Here is a 23,307-nt window from a genome sequence, read left to right on the forward strand (position 1 = left end):
ACCTCCTCCGCGATGGTCCTTATGTAGACCTCTTTACACTACAGACCTAGCTTAGGACTCTAGCAAAATCAAAAACATTATTCGCTGTATAACGCAGTCATTACACACCCGCAGGCGATCCACTACGTCGCCGAATTCGTAAACGTGCTCAATCAAAGTTATACCCAACCTAGTATAGGTATGTTGAGAGGGAACGGAAACACAGTAGTAGAAGATGAAAGAACTAAATAAAACATATAAGAAGGAAGATATAGATATAGATAAAGATGTTTGATAAAGGATGAAAAGAGAAAAGATAAGTATATCTCTGTCGTAAACAGTCATATCATGATCGGGGTTGAACTTCAATATACTAAAATACTGAAGGCGGGTGCTGGTGGAAATGGAAATGGAAATGACAGATATCGGCACCATCCATGCAGTGAATGGGCGTGATAAACAAAAGGTATTGTATGATGTGTATAGATTGTTATGTATAGGCGCTGAAGGTCGAGAGGTTAAGACTCAAAGGTGAAGGTAAATGAAATGTACTGTGTGAAAGAAAAGTCGATCCAGGCCAGGTCAACCTGGTCTCGGAAAGGCGCTGTTGCCCATCGCTACTCCGACGAGACTTTGGGGTTCGCCGAATCCTGTTGCCGTCGCCGTCGCCGCCGTCTCTGGAGGCGAGATAGGGCTTTGTGCGCTCTCTCGCTCCCGTTTGATCCGGAAGAAGGCGAGCTTGGCGAAGCGGTTGAGCTGGCCCCAGAAATGTCGACCTGCCGGGTGGGCGGCGATCCGTTCGAGCAAATCGACAGCCGCCTCGCGCACGGTCTGGTCGGGGTGGAAAAGACCCATGCTCAGGTAGAATAGGCCGGCTTGGTTTTCCGGTGTGACGGTGAGGAGCTGACAGATGCCGGCATAGTCCTTGACCGCGTGGGCAAAGGCGATGTAGATGGCCCCTGCCTCCTGGGCCGGGAGCTTTAGAGCCCGCAGTCGGTCATGGTGGTGGGCCAAGTCGGGTTTTTGGATTGGCCGTGCCGGATAATACATGGCGGCAATGTCTTGAATGAATGAGTAGTAAGATCGCGTGGTTCGCCATCCTTCGATTCGGGAAACGGATGCCAGGAGCTCCCGCTGCTTCGCACCCTCGTCGGGCCAAACGTAACCATGCCCTCGCAATGTCGTCGGGTCGAGAGGGTCGGCCTGGAGCCCGCTGGGGCTTTCGGGCGACAATTCCTCATTGGGGCCGATGATGTAGAGATTGGATGCACCGTAAACCGTTTCCTCGAAGGCGGCAGCCACGCGCGCAAACTTGGTTATGTAGGCACGCCATTTCGCTCGGATGGCATTCTCTCCATACCGATTGGTGATGCTTCGCTGCACATCTTCCATGAACAGATTGTCGCCTGTGGGATCGGTCTGCACGTTGACAGGGTGGTGGTGGAGAGCCGACTGCTGTTGGAAATACAGCAGCCCTTCGGTGACCGGCGCCGGCTCGATATGGCTGCTGATTTTCATTCGGCCGGTCGGGAGATCGCAGAGAAGATCCCACCATTCGGGGTGATTTGCGAACGTGGGATTCGTCACGCCAGCGATAAAGCCCGGCACTTTTAGGAGGTCATCAATCTTGGTCAGGTCAGTGTAGGGGAAGGCATGTCTGGTGAATCCCCGAAGGATCCCGCCTGACGCGATTGCACAGGCAGCCAACACCGCCTCCGCCACCTCACCGGAGGGGCGGTTGTGACCCAGGAAGACCACCCGCTTCTGGGTGAGCATTGCGTTCACGAGAACGATGATCGGATGGGTATAAGGGCCACTGGTGGTGAGATGGGGGTGAATTGGGAACGGCTGAGGCGTGGTGGCATGGGGGACGGAGAAGGTTTGGACGAGCTTGATCAACGAAAAGTCGCCGACAATTTCGGGCCAAATCACCGTCGGCACCTTGACCGGAATCGGGATATCATTGTAGACGACTTTGGATTCGTACTCATGTGTGTCTCGGGGGAGCGCGTACCGGGGCGGTGCCGGCCTCTTGGGGGATGGTGGAGATTCAAGATCGTAGTCAGGCTCCTGTCCTTCGTCGGCCATCCGCTGGTGAGCCATTTGCTCGAACTTTTCAATGAACATGTCTTTCGAATTGCTCGATTGCAGTATTTGCCGTTCGAGGAGGGACATTTTCGGCATCAACGAGAGGTCCATGTTGTTCACCGCATTGTACAGCGAGGCGAGAGTTTCGGGATAGGGGGATTTGAAGTAATCCTCCAAGGCCAGGAGGAGTAGGGGCTATCGAATCCCAGGGTCAGTTCTTGAATTCCCTCTCGAACACCAGACGGGTATGAACATACCTTATATATATGGAGAAACGAGTGTCGGGTACATATAGCCATGGCCTTCACCACCGCACCTCTGTATAGAGCCTCTTAGCCAATGCCGCGCCTCATGCTGTCACAACCGGGGCGGGGAATGGGAAGCACATACCGTTTCACCGTATTATCCTGCTTCGTATTTACAAGATTGAGGACATACATCAAAGGCGGGCCCTCACCACCTTCCTCCTCGTCGCTACTCTCCTCGTCGTCATCGCTGGCCTCGTCGGCATCCTCTTCTTGACTTTCCGGGTCACCATCCACCGGAGATCGGTCCGCCTTCTTTTTCTTTTTCTTCTTCGGCTTGCCGGTCACGGAGTCGTCATCTTCGTCGGCGCTAGTATCCTTATGCAGAAAGAATATTGTCCAATCCTGGCTGCGAACGTGGGTCTGATCCGGAAGCATCAGTTCTGCCAACATGCTCTCGTCGCCACTGATGGCAGCCGGGTACTGGTGCTCCATGATGGGGCCCCGATCAATGTGAAACGAGGCGACGAGGATGTATTCGACATGGCGATCGGAGGAGTCGCGAGGGTATTGTGACTTGTGGCGCCGAGCTTTCGTGCCCGGGGCCGAAATGCCGGCGACATTTTCGACGGAGCGCTGACGCAGGAAGGAGCGGGAATCGCTCGGCGTGCGGGCGTGCGAGATGGAGGGCGACGGGGATAGGCGACGGAGACTGTTCGATTTGGAGAGGTTGATCGGTTTGGATAGCGACTGAGCAGGGTCGTCGGAGGGTCGGAACGGGAGTGAGAGGCTCATCTTCTTTCGGAGGGTGGGAACGAGGGGAAGGGAGGGTAGATAAGGGCCCGGGCAAGAGTGCGAAGGAATCAATTACTGGGGGACGAGCTCGTGGCAATCGGAGACAGATGATAGGATCGAAGACAATCGGCACCGCATACTCCAGGATGATGCACGGATCGGTCGAGCAGTCAATCGAACACTAGGTGAAACAGACAGCCTGAAAAAAGTAGAGTGACAGGAAATCGAAGCAGACGAGTGGAAATCAATCAATGGAGTGACGGTCAGTCCATTGGACGACGCCGGATTAGAGTAGCATGGCGGAGAGACTCGGAGGATTGGGGAGGCTGATCGACGGATTCAGGGGGGAAAGAAAGGGGAGGAAGTGAAGCCTCCAAATCGCACGCACCAGATGGCAGATCTCCACAGCGGGGAAAACCAATCGGCGGGTGTACCAGCAAGTCCTTTGGAGTTTGGATCCAGATCGACTCCCGGAAGCCATTCCGATATAGCGGATGTCGGTTGACCAGGTTTTTCGAGCCTCGTTCTAGCGTCCTGTAGGTTTAAATGCTTCAGCATTGAGCAATAAATCAGGACTGCCGCTTTGAAACGAGGGACTTCAAACGAAGTGCATAGAGATGACTAAGCGTCTGGACCCGGGTGAGTATGAATAGGAGAAGGAATGTCGGTCAACAGAAGAGCAGATTCAGACAGGAGAAGAAAGAGAATACCGAGGATCCATTATTTTTCCCCCGGCTCGGCAGTTCAGCCAGCATTAGCAAACTGTCAGAACTGCGAATCCTTCTAGAACTCCTTTTCCTGTCCTTCTGCCTCCAGCTTGCTTTCCCCACACGTGCTCGTCCGTCGGGCCGACTCCAGCCCGACTTGCTTGTTTGTTTGTGTTTGTCTGTCGGTCTGTCGGCCATACTCAGGACGGTGAAATCAACAGATCATCTCACCCCAATTCCACTCTGCTAATGGGTCGCGCGCATCTCGGACTACTCTGATCATGGTCGGTATCCCTTTGCGGTCTCCAATCTCTCACGGTCTATGCTAACCCCGTGCGATCCCCCCTCAGGTCACACCCAACGCTCCCTTTCGGCCCTCGCCGTTATCGTTCGGCTCGCCTCGTGCTTCTCCCTTCCGTCGACCCTCCACTCCCAACTCGCCTCCCTCGCAGGGTCGTCCAGTGACCCCGGGCAGCTCTCCCGGCCGATATACTCCCGTCCAGTCTCCCAGCAAACTCAATCAGTCATACACCGTCGAGAACGAAGATGTGTCGCCCCGTAACAGAGACCCGATCCCGCAGCCGCGGTTTTCTCGCGAACCGCCCTCGTCACCCACGAGGGGAGCGAACTCCCCCGATACGTCGCCGCTCATAGGTACCAAGACGACCAACATGATGGCCGCCTCGTCCGATGCGGCGGCCCAGCTGACCCCGGCGCAATTACGAGAGATCCGCGAGGCGTTCCAGGTCCTCGACCGCGACAACGACGGTTCGGTGGATAAGGAGGATGTGGCTGATGTGTTGGTTAACATCGGTGAGAATGACCTTTCTGAGAGGTCAGGTGCATCGCCGAAATGGCCGCTAATGGGACAATGATCATGCAGGCCAGGACACTTCGATGACATCCCGATTCTTCCCCCCCGGAGGACCCCAAACGATCAATTTCCCCACGTTCTTGAACATTCTATCGAGCCTACTCGCCCCCCTCTCGTCCCGACAGGAATTACTGAATGGACTGGCTGCCTTTGACGAAGACGACAGCGGCCAGATCGACGTCGCGGAGCTACGGGATGCGCTTCTCCACACGGCCCCGGAGGCAGGGGAAGTACCTTTGACCGAACGCGAAATCAACGAGGTTCTCAATGGATTCACCGGTCGCCGAGTCTTCGGGCAGAAGAGTGGACCGATGGGAGGCAAGCGAGGGGAGGTATTTCGGTACCAGGAATTTGTTGACGGCGTGATGGGAGGGACCGAGAATGCCCGACGAGAGACATGAACGAGCCATGATGATGATTGAATTGGGCATCTGGCGTTTAACGGACGGATTAAGGTTCTCGTTTATAGGTTATAGGTTATAGTTGATAGTTTACAGTCCATAGTTCATACCGGAGAGACATCCTTCTATGCTCCTGTCTACACTCTACAGAGTACACTCTCCAGGATACACTAGGGATACCCCTCTAGTGCCCGCCGAGTCATTCTTTGGCTGGTCTCCGAGCGGATCCACCGATTGGCCGGTGAAGGAAAGAAACTATTGAAAATCGGCTCCATGCCGTCGCCATAACCATAGCAACTACAAGCTAAAGAATCCCATTCTCCTTAATACAAATTAACTGCAGTTGCCTGCAGCGCGTCGCGTGTCCCCGCATATCCACCTGCGAGAAAACGACAGACTAAAACAGAAAAAAGAAAAAGAAAAAAGAGAGGGAAAGGGAAAAAAAAAAAGGACTTCGACACTTCGACACGACCGTGAAAGGGAACAACCCGCAGGGAAAAAAAGGAGAGACCCAACTAGCCGAAACAACCCTCCTTCCTCCTTACTCCGTGCGTGCTTGAGGATTCATGAATCCCTCGCCTGGTCTGCGTTGACCCGCTTCTGTTTCTCCTTGAAATCCAAACGGACCAGGAAGATGGTTGGTTCTTGTGGCAGGTTCATGCAGGCATAAATCTCGACGACGCCAGCCCCAACTCAACATGTCTCCATCATCATCATCCTCCCCCCATCCCACGCAGGCCCAGCTGAATCTCGCCGCGCTGGCGGGGTCACCTTCGCCACGAACGATGCGAACTCTCCGAAAGATTCAGTCCCACCAGGTCCTCTCCTCGAATTCTTCGTTTGGTGCTCCGACCTCTCAAGCGTCGTCAACCGGGCGCTCATCCGTCGGTCCCGACGACCTCCTACCCCAGCCAGCCGCTCATCTCGACTCGCCGGTACGACTACGGACCCATCGTCGTGCAAGATCCAATAGCGATGCCAGCACTCGTGACCCTCCGGCTATAGCAACGCAAAGACGACCAGGCAGGAAAACCGGTTCGGGGTTTGGCCTGAAGAGATCGGCACTGGAGACGCTGTTGCGCGACGGGCCTCAGCAAGGAAACATTCGGGAGGGACTGCAGGAGTTGAGGTATCTGGTCTTGTCTACGAGAGTAGAAGCAGATGGCGATGGCATGGTATGAAGATGACATCAACGTTCCCTCTTATCCAAAGACAAAAAGGAGAAGAGTCCTCGCTCTCGAAACTAACCGTCCGACAGTCAACCTACCGAGTCTACCTTTGGTTGGCCCTGCTCGAAATCACCCCCGTCCCGACCGACGAATACCTCTCTCTCATCCATCGAGGTCGATCCCCAGCCTATACGAAAATCCGCAATGATACCTTTCGGACCCTGGCCACCGATCCGCTCTTTAAACGCCGCGTCACCGAAGCCAGTCTGATCCGACTCCTCAACGCCGTCGCATGGAAGCTCCATGACGTCAAGAATCGACATCGATACAAGTCCCGACCGTCGTCGCGACGACGCGAAATGGAGCTCTTGATCAACACACCCCCGAGCATCGCGGAAGAAGACACCGACCCAACTCTTTCCACGCCCAGTAGTAGAGGCAGCTATGTCACCAGCGATTCGGCGATCTACGTGCAGGGCATGAACGTGCTCTGCGCGCCCTTTCTTTACGCCGCCCGCAGCGAAGTCGAGGCCTTCGCCCTATTCCACTCCTTTGTCACTCGCGAATGTCCCGGTTACATCCGCGGCGCCATGGACGGCGTTCATCGCGGTCTACTCCTAGTCGACCGATGTCTGGAAATCGTTGAGCCCAAGTTGGCCGCTTATCTGTTCTCCAAGGGCATGCAGGCCAAACTCTACGCGTTCCCATCCGTCTTAACGCTTTGTGCCTGCACACCTCCCCTACCGGAGGTCCTTCATCTTTGGGATTTTCTCTTTGCGTACGGGCCTCATTTGAATATCCTCTGTATCGTGGCCCAACTTATCCGGATGAGGGATACCATCTTGGAAAACCCAAGGTATGTTATTATTTCCCCTCTTCTTTCCCCCTCTGGGCAAACCCCTCCAGCCACGAGCTACTAGTTCAAAAAGCAAGAACAAGAAGTCAAAAGTCAAAAGTCAAAGTCAAATTGGACACGTCAAATCCACGCATCACAAACTGACCCATCATGTTTTCGCTTGATTCTCCACAGCCCCAACAAAATCCTCCGATCCTTTCCTCCCCTCGACGCCAAAGAAATCATCGCCTTGACCGTCCTGATCGTCCGAAAGATTCCGGAACCATTATATGCCGAACTGATCGACCATGCTAAATAGTTCGTGTCGTGGACCCTACTACAGTGCTCAGCTCAGCCTCAGCCCGGTCTCGCCCAGCCCAGCCAGCTGGACTCAGCTGGATTCAGCTCGTCTGGCCACGCCTCGACTCGGTCCCGCTCCTCTCCCTCTCCCTCGCTGTCTACCTCACTCTATACCCATTTCCCTCTCCTTCTCCTCCCTCTACCTCTACCTCTATAATCGCCTTTTCTCCGAACTACTCCTCCCTAAGACCTTGACCAAATTCACAGAAAGAAGTGATTATTCTACGTGTACGATGTATGGATATTGATATTTAGCAGATTGCAAGCAAGAGTTTCTTCATCCCTCCTTTTTCTTTTTTTTTTTTTTTTTTTTTTTTACTTCTTCCTTACTGGGATTGATACGATATGATTTGATTATCTTTTATTCATTTCTATTCATGAAACCTTGCTCTGCTTGAACTCTTAATGTGGCGTTTTTTCTTGCATTTTTCTTCGTTATTTTTTTGCTATTTACCCTGCCCTGCCCTGCCTTGCCCTGCCTGCTCTTATGCATGATGTACTATTTATTGATTTACCTTACCCTTACCCTTTCCATACCTACCTAGGTAACTAACTACCTAGGTACATACTTTTTACTAACGGGCTGACACTGACTGACTGATTGATTGATTGATTGATGGATGAATGACCGCATTTATGAAAGATGAAATTGAAAGATTTGATGCGCTGAAGAATCAGAAGAGAGCGAGATCGAAGTGGGATGGTTTGTCGTTCTTGCCTTGTCTTGCCTTGCTCTATGTATTTGTATCTTTACGTTTGTTATTGACGTTGATGTTGATGTTTATGGTCATGTCGATTCGGTAGATGATTGATGAATTCTATGATGATGTGCTTTATTATCTCTTCCCTCTTCCCCCTTTTCTTCGTTTCTTCGTTTCTTCGTTTCTTTTGAAATTTGTAATTTTTAATTCTAGTTATCCGTTTACCCTGAATTAAGGCCAAAGTAAATACCTAGATAAATCTCCCATGTATACTGTATACGGTGGAAGGTACCTAGACTCCCGTCGGTAGGTATAAAGGCAATAAGAATATTAAGCTAAGGTTGGTTGATTGATTGGTCCTTTCTACCTACAAACCTCTATATTCTGATTTTAGCTACATAGGTAAATCCATCCTCCTCGACGCCGCTTTCCCTGACGAGTTAACCATGAGAGGGAATTCAAATGACAAAATATCCATAACAGAAAGGGGAAAGAGGGGAAAAGTCCAACCATGTTTCCGCTCCTCTGATGTTTTATGTCAAAAGATTCAAATCCGGTCCTATTCCTTCCCGTCCATACTCCAGATTTCTCAATTATCCAATGTTGTTGGTGATGCTGTTTCAATCAATGTACTGCACTACTTCTTGCTTTTTCTGATTCCCTCGCCCGGAGGGGAGACAGATCGAGCACTTCACTGAGGTGGAACGGAGGCAAGAAACAAAGGAGAGAGGGAGATCAAGTGGCTACTGCTCTCCTTCCGATCCCTGACCCGTTCACAACCAATGGTTGGCATCGGTCTGCCTTGGGCAAGGATTCCTTTCGCGCTCCAGAGTTAGGGGCAGTCTGGGGAATGACTGGAGAAACCCTCCTCTTGTTTTCTGCAGGGGTCTCCGGTGCGACGGCATGGCGTGCGGTGGTGTCAGGAGTGTTGGAAGGAATGGTAGGGATTTCGAGTCCGTGAGTGGGCCGCGGATGTGTCGGTGGCGGAGGGTTCTGGGAGGCCAAACTATACGCGCCATGGATGCTGCGGCCGATCTTCACGCGGATCTTGGCCCCCATGAAGATGGCATTGTTGTATCGGGCGACGGCGCGCTTGGCCTCGTCGGCGTGATAGAATGTCACCCGCGCAAAGCCCTTGCAGCGGCCCGTCTCGGCGTCTACGGGTAGCTCGCTCTGCTCGATGCTATTGTTGGTGTTAGGGCCCTGGAGGAAGGTCTCCAGATCTGCCTTGGTGGTCGTGGTGCTGAGATTTTGGATGAAGACGGTTTTGCGAAAGGTGGGCTGAGTTGGAGGACCGGACCCTGGTGCCGTTCGACACGGCGCGGGGAAGATAGGCGAGTTGGGGTTGAGGTTGATGTTCCGAGTGGGCATCGCGTGGCTGTACATGGGCTTGTTGGCGGAGCCGTTGTTCATGCGCATGGCATTGATAGAGGCTTCGTGAAGAGGGTGAGGCATTGGGGAGAGCGCGTAGGGCGGGAGAATGGCGAAGGCAAGATTGGGGTCACAGAACGACCGGAGGGCTGGAGAGGGTGGAATTCCGGGGATTGGTTGGGATAGAGGATCTGCGAAGATGGGCAGGAACGGTTGAGGAGGCATCCCCATGGGGCTCATCATCTGCGCTCCGTACTCGGGGCTTTGGTACGTCGGGCTGGTAGACATCACCGGCCTGTTCTTTGTTAGGGTCTAGCTTTGGTTAAAGACGTGTAGAGTACTCACTCTGGGGTCATGGGAGACGGTGGCACGGCCAGGTTCTGGGTGACTCGCGGGGGAGTCGAGTAACCAGCCACATAATTGGGGGGAATCACGCAGGTTGGACTCTTGGTCGGCCCAGCAATTGGACGAGTGGGTGAACTGGTGCGAGCCAACGTGACCACCAGACTCTGTCCCTCCCAGCCGTTGGTGGATAATCTGTCTGAAAGCGCATGGCCTCGTCAGTCTGTATTTTCTTTTGAATTAAAGGGCTACTGCACAACATGACGCACGGTAGGTCCGCCACGCTTCATCTTCATTCTTCACGATGATTTGGCCCAGTCCGGTAGGAAATCCATGATTGTCGTCGTATACCACCGCTTGTCGGATATGTAGCGCAGTCTGCCGCACCATATCCTTAAGCTCTTGCCAACGACAGTGGGCTGGAATCTGTTCTCTCAGTAAGACATGCCATCTCGAAGATTTCGCAAAACGACGGGGGTGGATCAACGGCTTACCCCCTGGAGGAAGAGAACAAACTCCTCTTCTGACCCGCGGGTCTTGGTCATTCGTGTTTTTTGAGGAGCGGGCATGGTGTCGAGAACAGTGTTTCGCCTTCGAGAGTAGGCTTGGTGGACTGGCGTCCAGAGCGTGGTGAGGCGAGGTGGGGAGTTGAGGAGATCACAGCGGTCGACAGATCTACTACCGTCGAAGCTTCAAGAAAAGACTATCGATGAATAGATAGAGTTCCGCGCAAAGGTCTGGACCAACTGAAGATCACGAGCAAGAGGGGGGGAAGGAAAGAAGCGAATAAGAAAGGTAGCGAACGTCGGTCTGTCGAGCAAACCAGATCAGGTATTTGACTAGTCAGTCTATCATATACAGATTCTGCTTCGTCTCTCACGGTTACGACAATGACAGCTGCTGTCTCATGCACGACGGTATACCCGACGGCACATTCGAGAAGGGGAAATTAAATCGCTCGCCTTTTAAACAATGAGGAAGAAGGCGGAACCATCGAAGGAGAAACAAACGAGAGAAGAAAAAGAAGAAGAAGAAGAAAATAAAGATCGAGGTTGAACTCGATGCGAGAGTATCGACGATCGGCTTCGCACTACCCAGTTCCACACAAACGAAGCGAGGTTGGGGAGGAGATTCGTTTGAGCAAAGGCAATAGTGCAACGAGGCCCCGGGAAGATGAAAACGAAGGGACGGCAGCCACTGATGCACCCAGCTGACGAATAATACAACGGGGTTCTGGAGGTGAACAAGTGGACTAGCGAGGACTGGATAGAAATCTGATGCTGGGATGTGTCAATTTGTCCCTAGTCTGATGGATATGATCAGAGTGGGTGCGCAACAGCCTGATATGTCATGCATCAAGATCCTAGTTGGAAGGTAATTGGGAGGATCGTTGAAGGGAAGCAAAGGAAGGGGTGGGAAAAAAGAAAGCAAAGATGACCTACCGTGACCATGCTTTTTTTTTTCGCATTCCCTTTTTCCCCCTCTTTCTTTTCTTTTTTTCTTTTTTCCTTTAAATTTTAATATTTTCGTGTTTTCCCTCTAAGGGGGGTTCCATGGCGTCGAGGAGGCGACAGATCAGAAGCGATTGATAGGCATGTAAAGGTCCGACCCTCACCACCCGACAGAGGGAGAAACGCGGACAGGCATCCAGAGCAGCCAGAAATAGTCAGAGACACTCACAGCCCTCGAGTACGTAACTCTTGGCACGTTCGGGGTTACACCGCCAGATCTCAGGGCAGCCACAGCAGAGGCGAGGGGGGAGAGTCGGGGAGAGGAGACAGAAGGGGAGCTCTTGCCAGATCCGATGGCAAGTGGAGCATCAGCCCTGCGTTGTTCTGGCAGCATCACGGCTGCATTTCCGAAGGGCATTGTATCGGCAGGCGATCAGTCCGGACTGATGGTACTCCGTAGAAGAGGATAAAATAAATAATGATGATAATGAACCGAAAATTGACAATCAAAAATCAAAAAAATCAGAAAATAATCATCAATCCGATCTTCGAATCCGGATAGATCTCATTTATCACGGCGACGGTGATTGGAGGGGATACAAAGCAATCAATAGGAAAGACCCAGCGGATCTTTGCTTATTTCGAGTGGGATGCAAGAGAGGCGAGAGGGATGGATTCATCATCCAGCCGGTTGGATGCATCACGTCTGATAAGCGGCCACTTGCGAGCTCAGCCTCGGATCCTCCGCAGGGGGTTAATCTGGGAATTATTATTAGTATATATCATACGCAGTTATACGGACGCATCCCGGGCTTCCAGATGAGACAGGGGCATCGCGGCAGGGCGAGAAAAAAAGAAAGTAGGACACGGCCACCACGAGAATACAGTACTTACTCATGATAATTAATCATGCTCATTATGATAACTAATTATCGCAATTTGACCAGACGCCCCGTCCAACTCACCTCCATTTGGCGGAACCTGTTTCAGCAGCGGATGATCCTAGCATCGTGCATATGAGCTGTCAACGAGTCAAGGCCGCTGCCCGAGACACCGCCAGAGTGGGCAAAAGATACATCGAAAAGAATGTCGCGCGGCAGATTCGCCGGTGGAGCTTCCCCTCTCTCTGTCTCTCGTCACGAACCCTTTAAAAAAGCGAGGGAAAATGAAGGTATCGGGTATTCCCGAAGGCTCGTTTGATGGTGGCGATGAAGGATCGGACGGGATGGCAATGTGTACTGTGTAGACTGTAGACACTAACATCAATAGTCGATCGACCCTTCCTCCACCGTGCCATGGCTCCGGTAAGCCATGATCATCCGCTAGTTCGAGCTCGATCGGTTGCTTCATCCTGATACTGCAGTGACTACGGTTCCCCCAACGCCATCGTATCTAGACCGGGGATTGCACGACGTTCGTCCACTCTAGACTGGTTCACCGTCTATCTCCTGCCGCTACCAGAGCCTCAGAGTGCTTATTATTACCTACAAGCCGAAAGCACCTGTCAATCAGATAGATCGTCTCCGGTCGGAAGAAATCCCCGGACATTTTCCTGATTCGAGCACGCCTGGGGGAATAGCGTGCAAGGGAGCGCACGAATTGAGATGGCTGGGAATGGGGATCAGATGATAAGAATGAATTCCGTCTACGGAAGACACCAGCGATCAATCCACGCTTGCTCGCATGGCCATATGCATACCACATCATAATCATAATCGTAATCCCATTGACGGTGTAACCTAACAAACAGCGAGGTTATTTCGCTGTTTGACATCAGTCACTGCAGTCATTGCGGTAAATATTTCGTAGACGGTTACTAGTTACTACCCCTTTGCGATCAAATATATCTCTACCCACCTATTAGGTACAGTGTACATACGGTAAAAATCTTCAACAAGAGCCATATAATTACACTTGAAAGACCCAATCAAAAACGAGGCTAAACAAAAACGAAACAAAGATACGCAACCCAATTGCACTCTCCAAACCACTCCAAAGACAGATAAATGTAAGGCACCAAGCCTCAAACGAGCCCGAGACACGCAACCCAAAGAATGCCCACCTGCAAACGACCAAGGCGAATCCACATCCTTACGAGTCCCCAATAAGCTATAATATAAATTAATTAACCGTGAAACCGAATCCAGAGACGGCTAATTTGATCAAATACTTCCCTCAATTTCCCCTTCCTGTTTCATCGGGAGGAATCGAATCTATCAGGCAGCCCATGTGGAGTCCCAAACAGCTGGATGAGATTGAAACCGTCCGTACCTAACCCAGGTCCAACACGAAACGAAGAAAGCCCACCGATCCATGGCTTTGTGCCTCCACAAACTCAAATGATTCATTTCATTTCATTTTCGCTCTCTCTTAGTTTCTTGGATCGTAGAAAAGGGGGAGATAGACTTGATCATGTTACCAGGTTGTTGACGTGGTGGCCAGGTGGCTTTCTTTTCTTTTTCTCGTGTCTTCTCTGTCTATTATTGTTTGGTCACTGTTAGGATGGGCATTCCTTCTACAGTACCTTAAATAGTTAAAGTTTTAATTAATTACCTTGTAGGCAGGCAATCACTTGCGAATGTTTCCTTGACGCCTCTGGCTTGTTAGTGATTTCATGCGCCTGGCCTTCCATTATCTCTTTTCGCCTAGCTAGCTTACAATGATGTGTGCGATCTATAACTGAAGCGGATGGTGGCGATATTGTTCGATGCCCTTCGCCCAAAGTGTCTGACATGGTGGTAGAAGTATATAACACAACGCTGTCGGAGCATCAACGTGTCGATCGTTCAGACGAGACGTTTTGCTTGATTAACGAGGCCTGTATAAATTCGCATGCGTAAATTGAAATTATATCTGCTTTCTATGACAGTTTCAACCACCAGGTCTCAGCTGTCATGTCTGGAATCATTACCACCTTAGTCTCTACTTATCAGGTCAGCTTAACCCCGATGTACGGAGTACGGGAGCTAGCCGTTAATATAGTTCCTTCCTACAGCTACATTTCTTTATGGACAGCTTTAACCCCATGTTGGCAATTAAATGCACTACTTTTCAAGAAAATCTCTCCTTGGTTTTCTCTCCCAAAAAACATTGAGCTGGGTGTCTAGGGAGCCATACAAAAAAGCATTCAAAGCAAACCGAGGCCCTGCCTGTGAAATGATTCAGCTGTCTCAAGCTTACTTAGGTAAACAATGGATCTCTCAAAAGTACGTCAGAAAATAAGAATCCTTCCCACTCACCTCCAGCTTACACTCTCCCCGCACAAACACACCCAAAATGTCAACAGCAGAGCTAGAACCAACACCCACTCCCCCCTCTTTATCCTCAGGCTCAAACTCAGGCTCAGGCGATGCATTCCCCCTCTTTCCTTACCTCCCCCTATAAATCCGCCTGCAAATATGGTCCTTCTCCCTCTCTTCTCCCTCGGTCTTTGAACCCCGCACAGTGCACATCGCCTGCCATCGCGCCGTCCACCCGATTCATCGCCGTCGCTACGGCTGCGCGAAGACGTCCTCTCGTATATCCCGGAGCTGGAGCTGGGTTTGATCGAGAGGATGGTTGTGGATGTCGCGGGCGTGTATTACTTCGGACACTTCTATCTCGAGATTATATGGAGCATGGACAGGCTGAGGATGTTGGAGTTGGTGGTCGAGTTTACGCATAGTGATCGTGTGTCTGCGGGACGAGGGGCTTGAGTGGAGGAGGAGGGGAATGGGGATGAGGATGAGGATGGTGAGGATGAGGAGATCGATGATACAGAGCTAGGGTTTGATGTGAGGGATTGGATGCCTAGAGGAATTAGTGAAGCACAGCGCGAGCGCCTGGAGTGTGAATCGGGCGTGGAGTCGTTGTTGGATGAGTTCATGGAGATGAGGGAGAGTGGTCCAGAGTGGGATTGTCTGGATGTGAATGTTGTTTTGAGAGATTCGAGGGCTGTGGTGGGGGATATAGCGGGGGGAAGGGGAAGCTCGATGGATGAGGATGTGGGTATTTTAGTCTGAGGACAGCACATGTTTTGATCATAGCAAGTATAACTGGTGGGAGATAGCCCCCGAGACTGTCTACCCATCTACCAATTGTCTAACATATTAGCTCTAGGTCCCAGAGTCTTAGCATCACATTAAGAGTACCAATACCTATTGTCAACACATATGAACGGTGTGAGCTCAGCGGGAAAAGCCCAACGGAAGGGCAGAAAAGGGCATGGCATGTTCTCTGAGTTGGCGCCCGTAGTTTTTGCTCGGCAGGTACCTGCTGAACCAGGCCCTGCAGCATCTCCCTTTTGTCCAGTAGAATAAAAACAAAGAAGAGAGAAAGAGTACGGTAGAATGATCCACGTCAGATGCCTACCTAACTGTCTGCCATGCCACCGCAGGGATTCTTTGCCTGATCGAGGCAGCAGAACCTCGGTATCTACCTCCGTCCTACCTACACCGTACTGTTTGCACGACGACGTCGTACCACCCGCAGCATGGCGCCCATAGCTAGGTACCCCCGTACCTAAACAGGCCCAACGACCAATTAACAGATATACGTAATCCTTCAACCGCATCTCCCTTGTCGGTATGTAAGGCACCCGGGAGGCGTGCTCTGTCAGACCAATCGATCTCGCTCAACGGCGGCACGAAGTAAGGGGGAAGGGGTAGATTATCTGCCTGGGCGTGACTCGTACTCCGTACTCGGGCTGTAGGAGCCTAGGAGGGGCTTGCTTCAAAGGGGGGTGATTATTTGGGTCTGATCTATTTGTGTGATTTAGTTATCTTGTGGTGCCATTGTTCCGGGGGGGATAGTAAACGCTGGACTCAACGCTAACTAAAGATATCCATAATTCATAGATCCGTTCATTCTTTCATTTCTTTTTCTTTTTTGTTTTTTTTTTTGTTTTTTTTTTTTTTTTTTTTTTTTTTCTTTTTGTTTCTCTGTTTCCTGGGGCTGCCGAGCTGGCGTTCCTGAAACTTGGGTCTAAGTAGCTTTAGTCGGTGGACTAGGGTTGAAACTAGCGTGTAAATCGTCGTCTTGGGTTTGGCGGTGGAACTGATAGGGGGAGGGGAATGATTCGGGAATTGCTGCAGTAAGACTGTCGACTATTATTGTCCTTCGTAGTTCCTATCACTAAGTCAGGTGGTTAGATAGTAGAAATGTAGAATGGTTACTTACTTGCACACTATAACTAGTGAAGTGACTCAGAAGAATTAATTAGTTGCCTTGCTAGGGCTGGTGGTCTGCTTACTTGCCTATATAGGTAGGGATCTTACGATTTCGGATTCGCCATCGAAAAGGGAGTGTACGCACTACGGAGTACATAATACATACTCAGTAGTTTAACAGTAATGATTGCGTGGGCCATTGGACGGGGTGGTAACTCCTTACATTTGCCCTGAGAAGACGAGGCGACGTGTATGCTCTGTGCTGTACTCCGTAGGTAGGTAGGCAGGCAGATAGATAGACGAAATGCCTGTCAAGAACGAGGAGGGCGGCACGTGCATGTCAATACCTACCTTCTCCGTCTTAGGCAGGCTTCCTTTACTCCGACCTGGCAAACATGTGGTGAATGGTGATTTTCCAGCTGCCGATGATCGCACGCCCAAACGGTCGATCATCTGGGGGTGAAGCAGCTAGCAAGTAGCTACGCGGTGGGTTTGATTTTAATTACGATGGACAGTGGCCCTCCGTGGGAAGGAAATGGTGTCGGTTGGTTGTTGGATCTGATTTGGCGTGGGTGTTTACTCCGTACGCGGACTCTACTTGGCTTTCGAATAAAGCTGGATTTTTGCAACATGTTCAAGTTAAAGTCAATGTTTATGCATGTTATTCATTTGGGTATGAGTGGTAAAAAGTATAAATTGAGTAGAAAAATCATTTCGAAACCGCCAATGCAAGACTCGCTGATGCTTGAAACATGATTGGGTATTAAACAGGTTGATACAAAAGAAAGGCGTCTGATGGCCTAGAAAATTGCTTGCTCCAATGGGGATCAGAGGGGGTGAGGGGGAACAGGAGAAAAAAAAAACAAAACCAGAAAAGATGATCTCGAAACTTCTATCAACTTAATCCAGATATGGCAAGTAGGCGGGAAAAATCAAGATTGCGACTTGTCCGCCCGCACCCCCATGTCACATGGAAGTGCTCTGACCCTTGGCCGACCCGTCAGATCCTGCTTAGCCTCATCGGTGTATACCCCAAATCCTCTAGGTAATTCCCCCGTGTAAATGTTGAGCGCTCGGGCGCGGTTGTCGGAGTCATCGCTGGTTTGAGATCATGTGAGGAGTTTGGGGAGGATCCGGTGAGGAATGGGAGCGAAGGCAGTATCCATTGTCGGATCTCGGAATTCAAGGGCCAGGCTGACGATTCGAGTCCTCGCTTGAAAACCGAAAATTTATCCTGTGCCAGCACAATAGGTAAAATTTCTTGTTCCAGGTCGAGGGGGAAAAGACGTTCGCCGGAGGGAGTGACCGAAATGATAAGTAGAATCCAGTGTATGAATCAACCACGCCGGCAGTCGGCGACTTCACGTGTGGAATATAGCAGCGAGGGTGGCTAGCAGAGACACGGCGAAAAGGGTGTGTTCATCATGATGGTTATTCCGATGTTTTTCGTTGCGTGGGTCTTGTCGACGATCGGGCCCGGCTTCAACGAATGAAGCCGACCATGGAGGCACAGCGGCTGCAGTAGTAGGAGTTCATGCCGAACCGGACCACGCCGGGGGAGGATTCGTTTTCGAGGCTCATGGATCGCTGGCAACGGGAGCAGCGGACGATGTCGAAGTTCATGCCCTTGGGGCCGTCGGGGGTAACGACTCCCTTGGTGGAGGGTTGCGGTTGGACTTGGACGGAGGGGGAACTCATTTTCATGTGAAGCTGTGAGGTGGATTGGAAGGGAGCGACTCCGGAGTCGCGGCAAGAGTAAACGGTCCCAGTGGTAGGGTGGGGAGCGAAAACAATTAATTCGGTCGTAGGAAGGAGGAGAGAGATTGAAGAGACAAGAGAGAAAAGTCTCGAACAGCAAGAGAAGAAAGGAATAAAGAAGGCTGAGTCAAGGCTATGCAGCAAAGAAATTGCGCGGGACCCGGAATAATATTCCTTTCTTCGGCGACCTGACCTGACCTGAATTTCTTAGGCAGAAAGAAATCGGGCCGCGGTAGAACCAAACAAGAGTGAGGTGTATGGAGGAGGAAGAAGAAGAAGAAGAAGAAGAAGAAGAAGAGAGAAGATAGATAGATAGGAGGTGGCGAGAAAAGAATGGTGGTGAGAAGAGGTAGTATGGGCGAGTAATAATTAATTAACGTCGAGCGGGTGAGGTGGTAGCAGGGAAGCAGGGAAGTTGAATAAATAGAATGGAGCAGGGCTGGAAGTATTCTTCCATTCCCATCCCAGAGCCCAGCGCCAAGGGCAGGTTGAAGGGTCAGATCGGTCCACTTTTCCCCTGTTTAGTCTGATGTGGATAATGGTAATCACAGGAGGGAAAAAAAGAAAAAGGAAAAAAGGAAACAGGAAAAAGAGAAAAAGAAAAAAAAAGAGGATCAGGAGATGGACTAGAGAAGGAATTGCTTAGGCTGCCGCTCTAGTTCTGGATTCATGTTTATTTTATTTTATTTTATTTTATTGTCTTGGTCTTCTTATTATTTTCTATTTTATTTGATTTGATTTATTCTGCATTGATGAGCAGCTCTAAATCATCCCTATAAACCCAAAGGTCTCCATCCTCAAGCTCAAAAAGAACGGGAGGATACCCCGAGGGCACCGTGAGAGGGCGGAATGTGGGTTTCGCAGTTTCAGAATGACTCCCCGTTGTCAACCACGGGCGGAAATCAAAGTTGACCGTCCTGGTCGACGATCGTGAATCACCCGTCAAGTCGGGTCGACTATTGCGAGATTCCTTACGGCGTTCATCGGTCTTGTCTACGGAGTACACTTTATAGTTTATAGTTACTCTACGGAGTATACTACCAGGTGGATATACTCGGAGATGAGCCCTGGCATTCGGATGAATGTGAATTTCCCCAAGTTACCAGGCCCATACCTTCCACGGGACGAGGGGCTGCAGCGGGCGACATACATACACAGTGTACATTATTACCTCCTCATTGCGTGTTGCAATGCAGAATTCACTCAAATGTCGCAGCTCCGATGCAGCACACTTGGGTTCCCAATCAGGCTTGGTTCCATGCATTCCATCCCCGTCCATCGCCCTCCTCCTCCGCCTCCCATACGTTTGTTGGCCAGGTCGTGTCGTCATCGTCTTGCTCGAGGTGACGGTCTGCACTCCTCGCCGTCGCTCCCTTCCTGCTCGCTTCCTCAAGAACGATCCCCGCCATGGGTTCGCCAAATTCAATTCTCCCCCGTTATCTCGACCAATTCGGGCCTGTCTTACTCTTCTCCCTCATGTCCGCCAATCCACCAATCTGGTTTGGTCACTCACTAGTGTGCCGGTTGATTTTGGAACTATTGGATACTAAAATGGATACAGGCAGGGAAAAAGACACAAAAATCAAGAAAGATAGGGAAATAGTAGCCAAAAAATGACAGAATACGGAGTAGAAAAAAAAGGGAAAAAAAGGAAAAGGCGCCATGATAGCCGGGGCGGAGCATGTGGCTCTCGGGAACGGCCAGTGGCTGCCTGCCATTCCAGTGATTCCACTACTCGGTGCCCGTTGACAGTCGCCAGAGAAGAACCATCCTTAGTTCCTCACTACCGGGGGTTCGAGCGTTCCACTCTTGGCTATTGGCCTGAGTAGGCAAAAAGTCGCTAAGTCAGAGACTCTCGAATTGATCTTCCAAATTCCAGACCTGGGATTCCAGACTCTGGAGTGCCAGAGGTAGTTAGTAGTATTGTGGATGGCTCCTCCAGACGGTACTTGCGGGCGAGGTATCTGCGCGCGACGGCTGCCACTCCCAGGGTACTTGTCGCCGAAGTCACCCACTCGCGAATCACGATACGGTTCAGCCTCGTGGACGCTCAGAGGAACTGCGGCTGTGCTGCATTGAGCATTCCCCATGAGGCGGTACGAACTAAACCGTCTAAACTATGATGGGCTCCACCCCGGCCGTTTCAGAATTTCTGCCTGTGACTGACGGGGAAACGCTGCTTGCCCATCATTCCCGCGCCAATTTCCCCCTCTGCACGCAGGCATTTCGGAGGGGGAGATTGTACTCCGGAGTATCATGTCAATTGCCAAATCATAAAGGTATGTAATATGGATGTACCATTGTACGGAGTATGTCCACGAAAGACATGCGTGGATCGCCGACCGGACTCGAGCGGACCACCCACTCCTAGTATTCCAGTGGTAACATCGACAAACAAATCCGCCAAACCTCGGGTCGACGGCCTGGTCTCTGGTAACCAGACCCTGGTCCCGCACCGTGAATTGCCCTTTTGGGTAATTCTGGGTTTCCCCAACGGGGGTGTACGGCATTGCATCCCCTCGGAGACTACTAGTACTGATTTACAGTACAAAGTGAAAACTGAAAATACACCCCGGGCTGGATTGGCGCTTCAGTCATGGGCTGACTGCGACCGACCGGTCTGCCCGCCTTTTTCCCCTCCTCCCTCCGTTCTACTGTAAGTCTAACCCCCACTAAACCCCATCTGCGATTATCACCGGCCCTGACTGGTGTCACCCTCCCCTTGGACATGAGCGTCGCTTACGAGCTAGTTGCAGCCAGTAGTGCAGCCGGTGGCTCCGAGGCAACAAAGCCGAGAATGCGGGCTGGTTATTTTCCCCCAAGACAGCCCGCTTGGTCTGGAGAGGGGCGAGGGGGGAGAGGCCGAGAGGGGAAAGGGGGGAGAATACCTACGTAGTACGTAGGTCTTCATGAATGGTCAATCTACTCCATACCTCCGATCATGATTGACAGTGATTGAATATCGTCGGTAGATAAGTTGCCAGGTCCTACTCCGTACTTAGGTTCTACTAGTGTTAAACCCAGTGCGGGAAAAGTGCAGAGATTGCCCGCAAAGTCAATCGTACAGAAAGGTGAAGACACCCAAACTACAGAAAACGTCAGCCCGTTTCGACGAAGTACATGACCATCCTGAGTCCTTTTTTTTCATATCTGCCTATTTTGTTCTTGCATGAAGCCACATGTACCGTACATAATACCATATTATCCAATATATTAATATGACTCTGTGCCGTTTTCCCCGTGCAGTCTAAAAAAAATGCCACTTACATCTTCACACTAAATTGCCTGCTGCATCTCGCAGATTAAGGTCGTACGAAATTCCCAGTCCTCCCCCTGTCAGTCTGTCCCCTTGAGGAACAACCGAACCAAACAAGAGAGAAAAAAAACCAAGGCACGGACTGTTGAGGCGGGCCACAGATGTCACTCCCCCAATCCCCGACGACATATGACCGGTGGAGGTACAACCACTATGTCTTGGGGGTTAAGCATTGGCGGTCCTTTTTGCGTCGGAATTTCGGGGTCTTCTTCAGGGTGAATGGGGGATCTAGATTCTAGACTTTTTGGTCAGATCTGCGGATGTTCGGCAGTGGCAAAAATCAAAATATATTGTGGACGTTATAGGCTTGGTTAGTCGGCTTGGTCGGGCGGGTATACAGTGCAAGGACGGAGGAATAACCACCACCTTGTAGATACCCCGTACACGGAATGATAACATCGTAACGTATGAGCAAGGATTCTGCGCCCCGATGTCATATGGTAACGCGGATCGATATTCCATCACCAATAGCAAAAGGATTCAAAGATTCGACTCTGATCGCTCCAGTGGGGTCATCGATTGGCTGATTGACTGATTGACGGAAGCACGCGAAATCCGGAAATCTTGGAATGATCAACTCTAGATTGTGAGATTACGAATGATTGAATCACATTCGGACGGGGTCCCTGAATCAGTAGATGCAGCAGCAAAAGACCATGTGATATCAGGATGATTCGAGCGTTGACATCAAAATTGCAACTTGTCGCCTGGTTCCTGTTTACTTTCCTCTGTAGTCCCAATGGAAATATCAATCCGGACGATGTGCCTGTCATGGTCACGGGCGCTGGATGCTAACGTAATTCCCGACTGAGTGGGCATCCCCGACCGGGTGGGCACCCCAACCGAAATCGACCACGCATTCAAGAATTGAAGCTATTCAAAATCAACAAAGCAACGCGATTTTTATTGAAGCTATTCAAACTGCGCGTGTAGGACATCTAGTTCTAGTGTGGCCTTGGACATTGCAATTAGAACATGTCGGTGGAGCGCGTTCTAGGGCCCCTGAAGTTGAAGTTCTAGCCTGCATATATTCATGATTTATTGCCTCTTCCTGATTATTTCGCTGTTGAATTGAACTTCTCATCTCATCTATGGGATAGGCCTCAGTAGAAGCCATTTGACGCTTCGATCGAGCCTTTTTTATGCGATTGTTTGCATTTTCCGCACGTAAATCGGCGTTTTCTTTCGCGAGTTGCGCCGCGTTGTAAAGCGAGTATTCGTAGCCCTTTAAGAAGCGCTGGAACAGGCGTTTTGAAGGCGTAGAGGGACTCTTGGATCCCTGCTTTAGCATTTCTCCAATTGATGAAGCCGATTTTTGCAATTGCTTTACTGTATGAGGCGTCACAAGTCTTGAATTTGTAGATCCACGGCTCCCTGGGGGTGTAGGAGTTGAAAGTTGAATATTTAACTACTCGAGCACTCTCGGAGGTTGAAAAGGGACTATCCCTGCTGCAGCGAAACCATTTTGGATATTTGAAGCAGTGAAGACCTGTAGATGAGCAGTAGGATACGCCTGCAAGAAATCAAGCTTATCAATATGATTGTATCCGAGCCGTATTCGCTGTTCAACTAGCCCTCCATAAGCGCGGTTTAGAGGGCCAAAACAGCCAACATCAAGCGGTTGTAAGAGATGAGATGAATGCAGAAGCATACAGATAGGAATAATCTTATTATCCTCACATAATTTATCGAATGCAGGCGTAAGATGACTCCCATGGCCATCCAAAACGAGCAGGCGATATTGGCCCACTGTACGGCGAGATGTCGT

The 23,307-nt window shown here is 50.7% G+C and overlaps 4 protein-coding genes across 4 annotated transcripts; 2 read left to right on the top strand and 2 right to left on the bottom strand.

Moving 5' to 3' along the window:
- Positions 1 to 561: 561 nt before the first annotated feature.
- On the bottom strand, positions 562 to 3,107 carry KD926_009145 (AFI1/MesA family protein; the record flags this gene model as incomplete). The annotated part of the gene is made up of 3 exons (XM_053101752.1): positions 562 to 2,262; positions 2,325 to 2,385; positions 2,458 to 3,107. 3 exons carry the CDS (start codon positions 3,105 to 3,107, stop codon positions 562 to 564), a joined length of 2,412 nt encoding a protein of 803 aa, XP_052954656.1.
- A 988-nt stretch (positions 3,108 to 4,095) lies between these two features.
- KD926_009146 (putative calmodulin) lies at positions 4,096 to 5,089 on the top strand (the record flags this gene model as incomplete). Its single annotated transcript, XM_053101753.1, has 3 exons — positions 4,096 to 4,098; positions 4,165 to 4,627; positions 4,698 to 5,089. 3 exons carry the CDS (start codon positions 4,096 to 4,098, stop codon positions 5,087 to 5,089), a joined length of 858 nt encoding a protein of 285 aa, XP_052954657.1.
- A 698-nt stretch (positions 5,090 to 5,787) lies between these two features.
- Positions 5,788 to 7,412, top strand: KD926_009147 (TBC domain-containing protein; the record flags this gene model as incomplete). Its single annotated transcript, XM_053101754.1, has 3 exons — positions 5,788 to 6,264; positions 6,348 to 7,114; positions 7,289 to 7,412. The coding sequence occupies 3 exons, from the start codon at positions 5,788 to 5,790 to the stop codon at positions 7,410 to 7,412; spliced, it is 1,368 nt and encodes a 455-aa protein (XP_052954658.1).
- A 1,477-nt stretch (positions 7,413 to 8,889) lies between these two features.
- Positions 8,890 to 10,436, bottom strand: KD926_009148 (uncharacterized protein; the record flags this gene model as incomplete). The annotated part of the gene is made up of 4 exons (XM_053101756.1): positions 8,890 to 9,820; positions 9,871 to 10,066; positions 10,137 to 10,293; positions 10,362 to 10,436. The coding sequence occupies 4 exons, from the start codon at positions 10,434 to 10,436 to the stop codon at positions 8,890 to 8,892; spliced, it is 1,359 nt and encodes a 452-aa protein (XP_052954659.1).
- Positions 10,437 to 23,307: the final 12,871 nt, after the last annotated feature.

This window comes from Aspergillus affinis, assembly GCF_023601865.1.
Source record: "Aspergillus affinis strain CMG 70 chromosome Unknown NODE_64_length_189858_cov_85_443443, whole genome shotgun sequence".
Classification (NCBI taxonomy): Eukaryota; Fungi; Ascomycota; class Eurotiomycetes; order Eurotiales; family Aspergillaceae; genus Aspergillus; species Aspergillus affinis.